The sequence below is a fragment of the Oncorhynchus masou genome, chromosome 27 (assembly GCF_036934945.1).
Source record: "Oncorhynchus masou masou isolate Uvic2021 chromosome 27, UVic_Omas_1.1, whole genome shotgun sequence".
In the NCBI taxonomy this organism is placed as follows: Eukaryota; Metazoa; Chordata; class Actinopteri; order Salmoniformes; family Salmonidae; genus Oncorhynchus; species Oncorhynchus masou.
Window position 1 is genome coordinate 43,394,243 of NC_088238.1, and position 11,320 is coordinate 43,405,562.

At 39.7% G+C, this 11,320-nt stretch overlaps 1 protein-coding gene across 3 annotated transcripts; it reads right to left on the reverse strand.

Moving 5' to 3' along the window:
* Window positions 1-720: 720 nt before the first annotated feature.
* On the reverse strand, window positions 721-10,892 carry LOC135516239 (ubiquitin carboxyl-terminal hydrolase 17-like protein B). 3 transcript variants are annotated; one of them, XM_064940388.1, is made up of 12 exons: window positions 10,770-10,892; window positions 10,410-10,501; window positions 5,262-5,373; window positions 4,865-4,986; window positions 4,585-4,655; window positions 4,378-4,500; window positions 3,911-4,006; window positions 3,637-3,765; window positions 3,258-3,386; window positions 3,113-3,150; window positions 2,967-3,001; window positions 721-2,797 (listed from the first exon to the last, which is right to left on the reverse strand). In XM_064940388.1, the coding sequence occupies exons 2-12, from the start codon at window positions 10,465-10,467 to the stop codon at window positions 1,623-1,625; spliced, it is 2,088 nt and encodes a 695-aa protein (XP_064796460.1). In that variant the 5' UTR covers window positions 10,468-10,501; window positions 10,770-10,892; the 3' UTR covers window positions 721-1,622. The 3 variants fall into 3 exon arrangements, with proteins under 3 accessions (XP_064796460.1, XP_064796459.1, XP_064796461.1); XM_064940387.1 differs by having other exon boundaries at window positions 3,258-3,443; XM_064940389.1 differs by lacking the exon at window positions 10,410-10,501 and having other exon boundaries at window positions 3,258-3,443.
* Window positions 10,893-11,320: the final 428 nt, after the last annotated feature.

The following is an 11,320-nucleotide window of genomic DNA, read 5'->3' on the forward strand; positions in this document are numbered from 1 at the left end:
TTATTATGTTTTATTTTGGCTTTTTTTCCCCGTTATCTTTTGACCATCATTCTCTCTCTCACACAGCAACTCCACTCCCACTTGTCTCCAATTCCACACACCAACCCTCAGCTTCCATCAGCCCATCCCATCTATCTCTGCTGGCCACCCACTTCGTGTTTCTACGCAACACATATCTTTCAACTATGCCATGATGTTTAACGTACAATTTCAATGTATCTAATCGAATAGAATCTTCAGACTGAGTGTTGAAGATAAATACTTTTACTAAGAGTATTAGTATATTAGTAATTGACTGACCCAGTCTCTCCAGATCTCCTAACAGTGCTATTTATTGGGCCAATTTTAGATCAATGCTATGCATTTTCAGCCATTCCTGAACCTGAGACCAGAAACCTGAGGGCAATACCTAAATAAATGGTCTATTCATTCTGGATCACCACAAAGAATCTGCAGAGCTTCAAAGATTTTATGCCCCAAATATTCAACATTTTGTTGGTGGCAGGAATTCGATATAATCATTTTAGCTGAAAAGCACGAAGTCTTGAATCTTGCGTTTTATATATCAGCTCAAACACCCTGTACCATGGAATCGGTACATCAAAAATCTCTTGCCAACTATTTTGCAATCTGTGTGGCACAGTAAATAGTATTGTTTGTTATTGGTGTGGCAACTTGGGGACCAGATAATGAGCACTACTTCTCTTTGATGTATTTTAATGTGTGTGTGTGTGTGTGTGTGTGTGTGTGTGTGTGTGTGTGTGTGTGTGTGTGTGTTTGTAGCATATTAAAAATGAGAGGACCAAAGGGTGGAAAGTTAAACTAGGTCAACTCTTAGGGAAGAGAACATGAGCCAACCAGGGACATCCCAGTTACACCTGCATATGGCAGGTATCAGGTGTAGTCAATCACATGATCAGAAATGACCTGTCTCTGTTTTTATATTTTCCTGTTTTGTGACCTATTGCCAAGGTGATAGTCAAAGGGTTAGGGTTAGATCCCAGGTCAGTGTACCTAAGTCTGTGCACTCTGGGATTATAAACATCTAGCCAGCCTGAGAGAATGTGATAATAAATAATCCACCACTTCAATAAAATATAATGTTTTCGAGTTCCAATCATGTCTTTGCAAGGCAACAGTGATTATGATGATTCTGTATGAGAGATGTTCAAGGATCAATGGCATGAACTGAATTGGTGAACTGAACCGTGACATCAAGCATGTGTTATGGAAAGATGGAAAGTGAAAGTTTCTAAGATGTGGGTTGAATTTGAGCCGGTAGTGTGAAGCAGGGGGAGACAAAAAGGGTCATTTGAATCCAGTTTGAAATTCTATTAAATGTATGAATTACAAAAATGATTCCTTACATTATTCAGATCCGAAGTTAATGCCATTACCATTATTTCGTTATCACAACCGGTGCCCACTATACCTCTGTTTGAATCTATATACACAACCACAATGCCAAGCCATGTCAGTCTGGCAAAATTAGAAGAGCAATTTATCACAGCTGTCTCACTAATCCTTGTTTGGTTCAATTGAGAATACCATCAAAGTTCATTACTTAATTTTTTAGAACCATTCTCATGATTTTCATTCTATTTATTAGTATAATTTTAAACTTAAAGGTAACCTTTTCTCTTTCCCACAGGGTTCTTCTTTTTCTTCTCTATTCTCTCTTTTGAGCTTTTCTTTATTTCCTCCTCTCTTCTCTTTTCAATTTTTTTTCTATTTGCCTTTTCCTTATTTTTCTCTTTTCTACTCTGCCCTCCGAACATACTCTTCCTTTCACCTTTTCTGATCTTCTCCAATTTCATTTTCTTCCCTTTGTCATGTTCACTCCTCTTTTCCCCTCTCTCTCTTATACTCTTGAAGCAAAAACATGTGGTTGTTTCCTCTGGGATGTCTGTCAGTCTGTTCTGAAACATATGAACTGAACTGGGAGATTTACTGTGGTTAGTTTGGCTCATCGTTGTCACATCACAATCCTCTCCTAACTTTGCCACATCAACCTGTATTGTCTTTAACTCACCACCATTTATTTTTGCTGTTCTATCATCCCCAGTGTCATCTATTATTCTACCTGGCTTTGTCTTTGCTGCACCATCTCTATTCCTCTTTCTCTCATTATTATCTCCATCTCTGTCCGTCACAACCGCATCCTTTCTACTCATCACATCACCCTCTGTTCCATTTTCCAAGACATGATCTACATCCACAACAATGTCCTCCCGTTTTCTTGCCTTATCTCTTTGATTTTGTCCAGCAACATCCACAACTATAACCTCCCTTTTCTTTGGCTTATCTCTTTGATTCTGTCCACCTTCCTCCCTTTCTTCCAGTTCTCCTTTTACACCATGATACTTTCTTGTCATTCCCTCTTCCCTGCTCCCTTCATCATTAATTTGCATCTCAACATTGGCCACTTCACCTTCCTGTTCTTTTTGTCCAACAACATCATCCCCTACTTTCTGTTCTTTCTCTCCATTAAACAAATTGTCTTTATCATCAGTAGCAGCAACATTATCCTCTCCACTCATATCTTTTATGTTCATCTGTCTTATCATATCACCAACCTTTCCATCATTCTGTCTTTCCTCTGGGACAACTTCTGTTCTCCCTACCAAGTCAACTGGATTGATAGCTTGATTTGATTGAACTTTTCTGTCTTCTTCTTCTTCTTCTCTTGTTCCGCTGGCTCCCATCTCAACGGAACAGGAAGGAGTAGATTGTTGAGAGTCACTGAGTGAACATTTGTGATCGGTTTCATGGTTCATCTGACGATCTGGAGAATCCACTTAGAAACGGAGGGTAATTGACAGAGTGACAGAGGTAAGTAACACAGGTTCACTGTGATTGATCAAATAGAGGAATGTTTGACCTTATGGAGAAATAAAATCACATGAATGACATGGATAAAATAGAACCACATTGATAAAAAAGACAATTCACATTTGTTAACTTACATTTCCTGTACATAAGCAGGTACGCACTCTGGGACCTACAGTAATGGAATAATAATTAGTTACTTCAAGGCTTTTCTAATTTGACAATTACACTTAATTAAATGGAGACAAGTTTGCAAATAAAGCGCACCCACATCTATATTTACCTAAAACTCTCATCTTGTTCAAATAGTTTTGAATTGAGCTGTAAGAGAGGAGCAGCAGTGTTCAACTATAACTAGGGATGGTATGCATGTTGAGGAAATAGCAGGGTAGTATATACTAGATTTTAAAAAGCTAAGTATCCCTTACCTGTCTGACGTATCTGTCATCGAACACATACCAGTTGTGATCATCATAGGACTTGATTCTAGCAGTGTAATGTCCACCTCTTAGACTTCCCACATGGTCCACAACTGCATAGAGTTCATAGTCACAGTCCTGCTCAGAGACATTGAGTAAATCAAAAGGTCGCCCATGAACATGAAAATCCCTGAGCTTTTTCAGATAGGGCCAAAAGTAGGGAAAGGTACAGTGAGGAGGAGGGCTATAAAGGAACACACTGAAAACACATATTACAATCCTACTCTATTTTTAAAGGCAATTAACATTACTACCTAAGTTATACAACTTAATGAAAAAGTGTTTTATAACATAATAACCTGTTCAAGGAAGCACATTTTATAGTTACCTTTGTCTGTAACATTCGAGGCACCTCCACACAGCTCTCAATTTTGACATATGACATCCTGTTGTAGTCAAACTCAAACCTCTTGAGGAGCAGAGTTAGAATCTCTGGGGGATGTACCATCTTACATGCCTGGAGACACCAAAACACACTATTATCACACCTCTAGAAGACCCAGTAGCATAGTATTTTCACAGTGTTACCTTTTTTAAGAGGCTTTTGATACAAGTATCGATGTAGCATATTGATTGAGTATTGATTGTATATCATTACTCACAAGGATAGCATCTGTTTTCCCATCGCAGTGGTCACAGTACATCTGATTGTCACCACTGACAGTTGAAGACTTGAAAAAATCCTCAAAACCATCTCTCTGAAAAAGCAAACAGTATTGTATCTTACACCTCCAATGTCAGCAGCCCAACGGTACAGTGCTATTTGCCTCAACCAATTTGTCACAAAATATCAAATGTTGGCATCATTATCATACAAGACTAAATGTAATTAATTTGCTTTTTTTCCCTCAAATTCCAACATACAGTAAATACACTCTCACTGAACGAATATGCTGTTAATTCAAAAACATTTAACTAGATGTATATATATTTTTTTACAATACAAAATTTGCACATGCCAAGACACATTGCATACTACATGCCATTTTAAGTATTTGACAGCCCTGTATAACAGCCCATGTATAACATGTTAGAGTTGCTATAACAGGTGAAATAGATGTTTCCCTACCACACTGTAGTGGTTATCTTCCATAGAGAGAGGCATAGTCCAAAATGGACCAACTTCCTCACTGTTCACATGACGGTCAGATATAGAACAGGTGGCAGTGTGCTTCAAATGTCCTTGAAATATCTAAAAAACAAACTTTTGTCAGTCTTGTAATTTCATCATTTCTATACATTGAATTGCACCTACATTTGTTGAGCGAAGCAATACCTTAGACACATCCGGATTGACCTTGCTTAAAATCTTCTCAAAATATTCAGCAGCATCACCTTGCTCGAACACTGCATTAGAAGCAATAAAAACAAGTAATGGTACATCCTTTTATCTAATGAATGATAGTGCTACACTCATTAAGGCAATAGGTTATATTTTAAAGAATACTCTTTTCACTGGTATCATCAAATAACGCGCTATTAAAGTGCCTGTACACCTATGCTGATACTTAAAATGCTGATTATTTCTCAGCTCTGATTACTTTTGCTTGACTTACCCTTTTCAATGCCCAGTTTTGATGTGACATCTTTAGTGTGAGCTTGTTTTTTCTTTAAAGTCTCAAATAGACATTTCAGCTGAAGATCAAACGTGTTCTGTTCAACATTATCCTGCTCTTGGCTGTAAAGGAGACATTTAAGAACAATAAATTGTAATATTTATTAGCAACATCTCCTAATAACTTATTGGCAGTTAAGATTCATATTATTATTGTCAATAGCCAATAAATGTACTCTTATAGCCACTAGGGATAGAGGCTACTTGGTTACTGCATATCTCCAAAAGTGCATAGCTTGTTACCAGTTTTGAAAAGCTTTTGACAATTGCTAGTAAATTGCCTGGCTTTTTTTGTATTCCCAACAGAAAATGTGACAAAAGAGTAGGAGTACCCAAACCTTTCCACAGCCTCTCTGAAGCCTTTAGTCATGAAGAGGACCTGCAGCACACTGTTCAAATAACAGGTTGCCCCTTGATTGTGCAAACCATAATAGAGTATGGTTTTATTGTCTAAAATAAGGACAGAATATGAATAATTAGTGGCATGATGACTGACAGAGGCAGCTCATACAGTAGCTATATTGTGTTGTGTCGTCTAGGCTAGGCTAAATACTGCGGTCTGTGCATATTTGTAAACAACAGCTGGTGCACGAAATCTAAGGAAGTCTCTAGATTTTGCTCGCCTGAAGTAGAGTATATTGTGATAAATTGCAGGCCACACTACTTGCCTAGAGAGTTCTCAGCTATACTTTTCGTGGCTGTTTATTTACCACCACAAACAGATGCTGGCACTAAGGCTGCACTCAGTCAGCTGTATAAGGAAGTAAGCAAACAGGAAACCACTCACTCGGAGGCACTCCTAGTGGCCGGAGACTTTAGTGCAGGGAAACTTAAATCAGTTCTACAAAATCTCTATCAACATGTTAAATTAGCAACTCAGAGGGCAAAAAATTCTAGATCACCTGTACTCCACACACAGAGACGCATACAAAGCTCTCCCTCGCCATTTGGTAAATCCGACCACAACTCTATCCTCCTGATTCCTGCTTACAAGCAAAAATTAAAGCAGGAAGCACCAGTGACTCGGTCTATAAAAAAGTGGTCAGAAGAAGCAGATGCTAAACAACAGGACTGTTCTGCTATCACAGACTGGAACATGTGCCGGGATTCCTCCGATGACATTGAGGAATACACCACATCAGTCACTGGCTTTATCAATAAGTGCATTGAGGACGTCGTCCCCACAGTGACTGTACGTACATACCCCAACTAGAAGCCATGGATTACAGGCAACATCCGCACTGAGCTAAAGGCTAGAGCTGTCGCTTTCGAGGTGCGGGACTCTAACCCGGAAGCTTACAAGAAATCCCGTTATGCCCTCAGACAAACCATCAAACAGGCAAAGCGTCAATACAGGGATAAGATTGAATCATACTACACCGGCTCCAACGCTCGTCGGATGTGGCAGGGCTCGCAAACTATTACAGACTACAAAGGGAAGCACAGCCGCGAGCTGCCCAGTGACACGAGCCTACCAGATGAGCTAAATCACTTCTATGCTCGCTTCGAGGCAAGAAACACTGAGGCATGCATGAGAACATCAGCTGTTCCGGACGACTGTGTGATCACGCTCTCCGTAGCCGACGTGAGTAAGACCTTTAAACAGGTCAACATACACAAGGCTGCGGGGCCAGACTGATTACCAGGACGTGTGCTCCGGGCATGTGCTGACCAACTGGCAGGTGTCTTCACTGACATTTTCAACATGTCTCTGATTGAGTCTGTAATACCAACATGTTTCAAGCAGACCACCATAGTCCCTGTGCCCAAGAACACAAAGACAACCTGCCTAAATGACTAGAGATCCGTAGCACTCACATCCGTAGCCATGAAGTGCTTTGAAAGACTAGTAATGGCTCACATCAACACCATTATCCCAGAAACCCTAGACCCACTCCAATTTGCTTACCACCCAAACAGATCCACAGATGATGCAATCTCTATTGCACTCCACACTGGACAAAAGGAACACCTATGTCAGAATGCTATTCATTGACTACAGCTCAGCGTTCAACACCATAGTACCCTAAAAGCTCATCACAAAGCTAAGGAACCTGGGACTAAACACCTCCCTCTGCAACTGGATCCTGGACTTTCTGATGGGGCGCCCCCATCTGTATATAGCCTTGCTACTCTTATTTTCAAATGTCTTTTTACTGTTTTATTTCTTTACTTACCTACACACACACAGACACACACATACATACCTTTTTTTCGCACTATTGGTTAGAGCCTGTAAGTAAGCATTTCACTGTAAGGTCTACACCTGTTGTATTCGGCGCACGTGACAAATAAACCTTGATTTGAAGTATAAAAGTAGAAATAATTTAAAATCACATATTTAAGCAAACCAGATGGCACCATTTTCTTTTTTTAATTTATGGATAGCCACGGGCACATTCCAACACTCAGACATCATTTACCAATGAACCATTTGTGCTTATTGAGTCCACCAGATCAGAGGCGGTGTGGATGACCAGGGATGTTCTCTTGATAAGTGTGTGCATTGGACTATTTTCCAGTCCTGCTAAGCATTCAAAATGTAACAAGAACTTTTGGGTGTCAGGGAAAATGTATGGAGTAAAAAGTACATTATTTTCTTTATGAATGTAGTGAAGTAAAAGTAGTCAAAAATATAAATAGTAAATTAAAGTACAGATAACCCTCAAAAATGACTTAAGTAGAACTTTAAAGTATTTTTACTTAAGTACTTCACACCACTGGTGTAGGCCAATATATGATTTTTTATTTATTTTTTTATTTAACCTTTATTTAACCAGGTAAGCTAGTTGAGAACAAGTTCTCATTTACAACTGTGACCTGGCCAAGATAAAGCAAAGCAGTGCGACAGAAACAACAACACAGAGTTACACATGGAATAAACAAGCGTACAGTCAATAACACAATAGAAAAAAAGAAAGTCTATATACAGTGTGTGCAAAATGCACGAGGAGGTAAGGCAATAAATAGGCCATAGTAGCAAAGTATAAGACTGGAGTGATAGATGAGCAGATGATGATGAGCAAATGGTGGTGCGTAAGTAGTGATACTGGTGTACAAAAGAGCAGCAAAGTAAATAAAAACAATATTGGGGTGAGGTAGGTAGATTGGGTGGGCTATTTATAGATGGACTATGTATAGTGTGGGAGATAAAAGTCTCCAGCTTCAGCGATTTTTGCAATTCGTTCCAGTCACTGGCAGCAGAGAACTGGAAGGAAAGGCGGCCAAAGGAGGTGTTGGCTTCGGGGATGACCAGTGAAATATACCTGCTGGAACGCGTGCTATGGGTGGGTGTTGTTATCGTGACCAGTGAGTTGAGATAAGGTGGAGCTTTACCTAGCATAGACTTATAGATGACCTGGAGCCAGTGGGTCTGGCAACGAATATGTAGCGAGGGCCAGCCGACTAGAGCATACGAGTCACAGTTGTGGGTGGTATAAGGCGCTTTGGTAACAAAACGGATGGCACTGTGATAGACTACATCCAATTTGCTGAGTAGAGTACAAATGCTATTTTGTAGATGACGCCAAAGTAGTCAGTTTTACTAGGGTAAGTTTGGCGGCATGAGTGAAGGAGGCTTTGTTGCAAAATAGAAAGACAATTCTAGATTTGATTTTGGATTGGAGATGTTTGATATGAGTCTGGAAGGAGAGATTACAGTCTAGCCAGACACCTAGGTATCTGTAGTTGTCCACGTATTTTAGGTCAGAACCATCCAGAGTAGTGATGCGGGGCGGGTGAGGGCAGCGAATGGTTGATAAGAAAACACTTGGTTTTGCTAGTGTTTAAGAGCAGTTGGAGGCCACGGAAGGAGTGTGGTATATGGCATTGAAGCTCGTTTGAAGGTTAGTTAACACAGTGTTCAAAGAAGGGCCAGATGTATACAGAATGGTGTTGTCTGCGTAGAGATGGATCAGGGAATCACCAGCAGCAAGAGCGACATCGTTGAAATATACGGAGAAAATAGTCGGCACGAGAATTGAACCCTGTGGTACCCCCATAGAGACTGCCAGAGGTCCGCACAACAGGCTCTCCGATTTGTCACACTGAACTCTGTCTGCAAAGTAGTTGGTGAAGCAGGTGAGGCAGGCATTTGAGAAACCAAGGCTATTGAGTCTGCCAATAAGAATACGGTGATTGACAGAGTCGAAAGCCTTGGCCAGGTCGATGAAGACTGCTGCACAGTACTGTCTTTTATCGATGGCGGTTATGATATCGTTTAGTACCTTGAGCGTGGCTGAGGTGCACCCATGACCAGCTGGGAAATCGGATTGCGCAGCGGAGAAGATACGGTGGGTGGTCAGTGTTCTGTTTATTAACTTGGCTTTCAAAGACTTAAGAAAGACAGGGCAGGATGGATAAGGTCTATAACAGTTTGGGTCTAGAGTGTCACCCCCTTTGAAGAGGGGGATGACCGCGGCAGCTTTCCAATCTTTAGGGATCTCGGACAATATGAAAGAGGTTGAACAGAACATCATTTTAGAAAGAGAGGGTCCAGTTTGTCTAGCCCAGCTGATTTGTATGGGTCCAGGTTTTGCAGCTCTTTCAGAACATCTGCGATCTGGATTTGGGTGAAGGAGAAGACCGGATGAGGCTCGGGCAAGTAGCTGTGGGGGGTGCAGAGCTGTTGGCTGGGGTTGGGGTAGCCAGGAGGAAAGCATAGCCAGCCGTAGAGAAATGCTTATTGAAATTTTCTATTATCATGGATTTATTGGTGGTGACCGTGTTGCCTAGCCTCAGTGCAGTGGGCAGCTGGGAGGAGTTGCTCTTGTTCTCCATGGACTTTACAGTGTCCCAAAACTTTTTGGAGTTAGAGCTATAGGCAGTAGTGTAAAGTACTTAGGAAAAAATACTTTAAAGTACTACTTAAGTCGTTTTTTGGAGTATCTGTACTTTACTTCATTGTTTATATATTTTTTTAAACTTTCACTTTTTCTTCACTACATTCCCAACGAAAATAATTAACTTTTCCTCCATACATTTTCCCTGACATCCAAGCGGTCATCCCTGCTTCCTCTGATCTGGCAGAGTCACTAACACAAATTAGTCAATTAATCATCATTTGTAAATTATGTGTTGGAGTGTTGGTGAGCCCCATTTTTAAAACAAGAAAATGGCGCCACCTGCTTTGCTTAATATAAGAAATGTGAAATTATTTATACTTTCACTTTTGATACTTATGTATCAAGAGTAAATGGAATTGCTCAAATATACTTAAGTATATTTAGGACCAAATACTTTTAATCAAGTAGGATTTTACAGAGTGACTTTCACTTTTACTTGAGTAACTTTCTATTGAGGTATTTATACTTTTACGCAAGTATGACAATTGGGTACTCTTTCCACCACTGGATAAAGGTAGCCTACATGTCTCTCAAACCCCAATATGTGTATGTGAATGTATATTATTTCAGTTGTATGACTGCCATTTGGAACTAATAAAATAAAGTAGTTCTATGTCGAGTTCAACTGTATAACAGGCTTACCTGTGTTCACGTTCTCATTTGAATTATAGTGTTGGTAGTTCCAAAAGGGATACATCATGTCTAAATAATCGATACCTTCATCCACGTATGCGCTGTTGAACGGAAAACATGGGACTTTATTAAATTGTTCGATTACATTCGTACTTCGAATTCACATCTTGAAGGTTTACACCAACGATAGGAGAAACGAGTCTACTACTATTTGATCAATAAATATACGGACTCAAGTTAAACAGCTGTCATTGGAAAGAAGGAACATTTTGTTTTGAGATTGATCTGTTCCGCGTTCTGAGTGTTTCTTTGACAATTTTTACATTGCAAGGTAGCGGAATAGTTTAGTAAAATTGACTTAAATCTTACCAGTATCCTTGAAAAGAAACAGCGGCTTAGAATATATATTGTTGGTGCGCTTTAGTCTATGGTTATTTGTTGTCAGCTTCGAAGAAAACGAAAGCTATTATAGTGCAACTGTCACTTTCTATTTCAGCTACTCCTTCCTGTCAGTCAACAGAACGATATAATGTAAAGGTGTAGCCTAATCTGCAATATTTACCGTTGTTCATTGGCCATTTCAATGAATTATATCGGCCTGTCCATTGATATAATTGATAAATGTGTCATTATGTCCAAGCTACAACGGTACTATCCATCATCACATGAATAGGCATCAGTTTGTTTATTTATTTGATTTAACCGTTATTTAACTAGGTAAGTCAGTTAAGAATAAATTATTGTTTACAATGACAACTGCTGTGCAAATGCTGAAGAGATAACCGGTCAATCTAGCTGTTTTATCATTGTTTCGATACTTAGTCATAGTTTGAACTTGGCAATCATATCGCACCATGCAAGTCCCTGTTTTGAAAACAGAATGTATTTACTGTTGCTATAGCCTACTACTTAATTTAAAA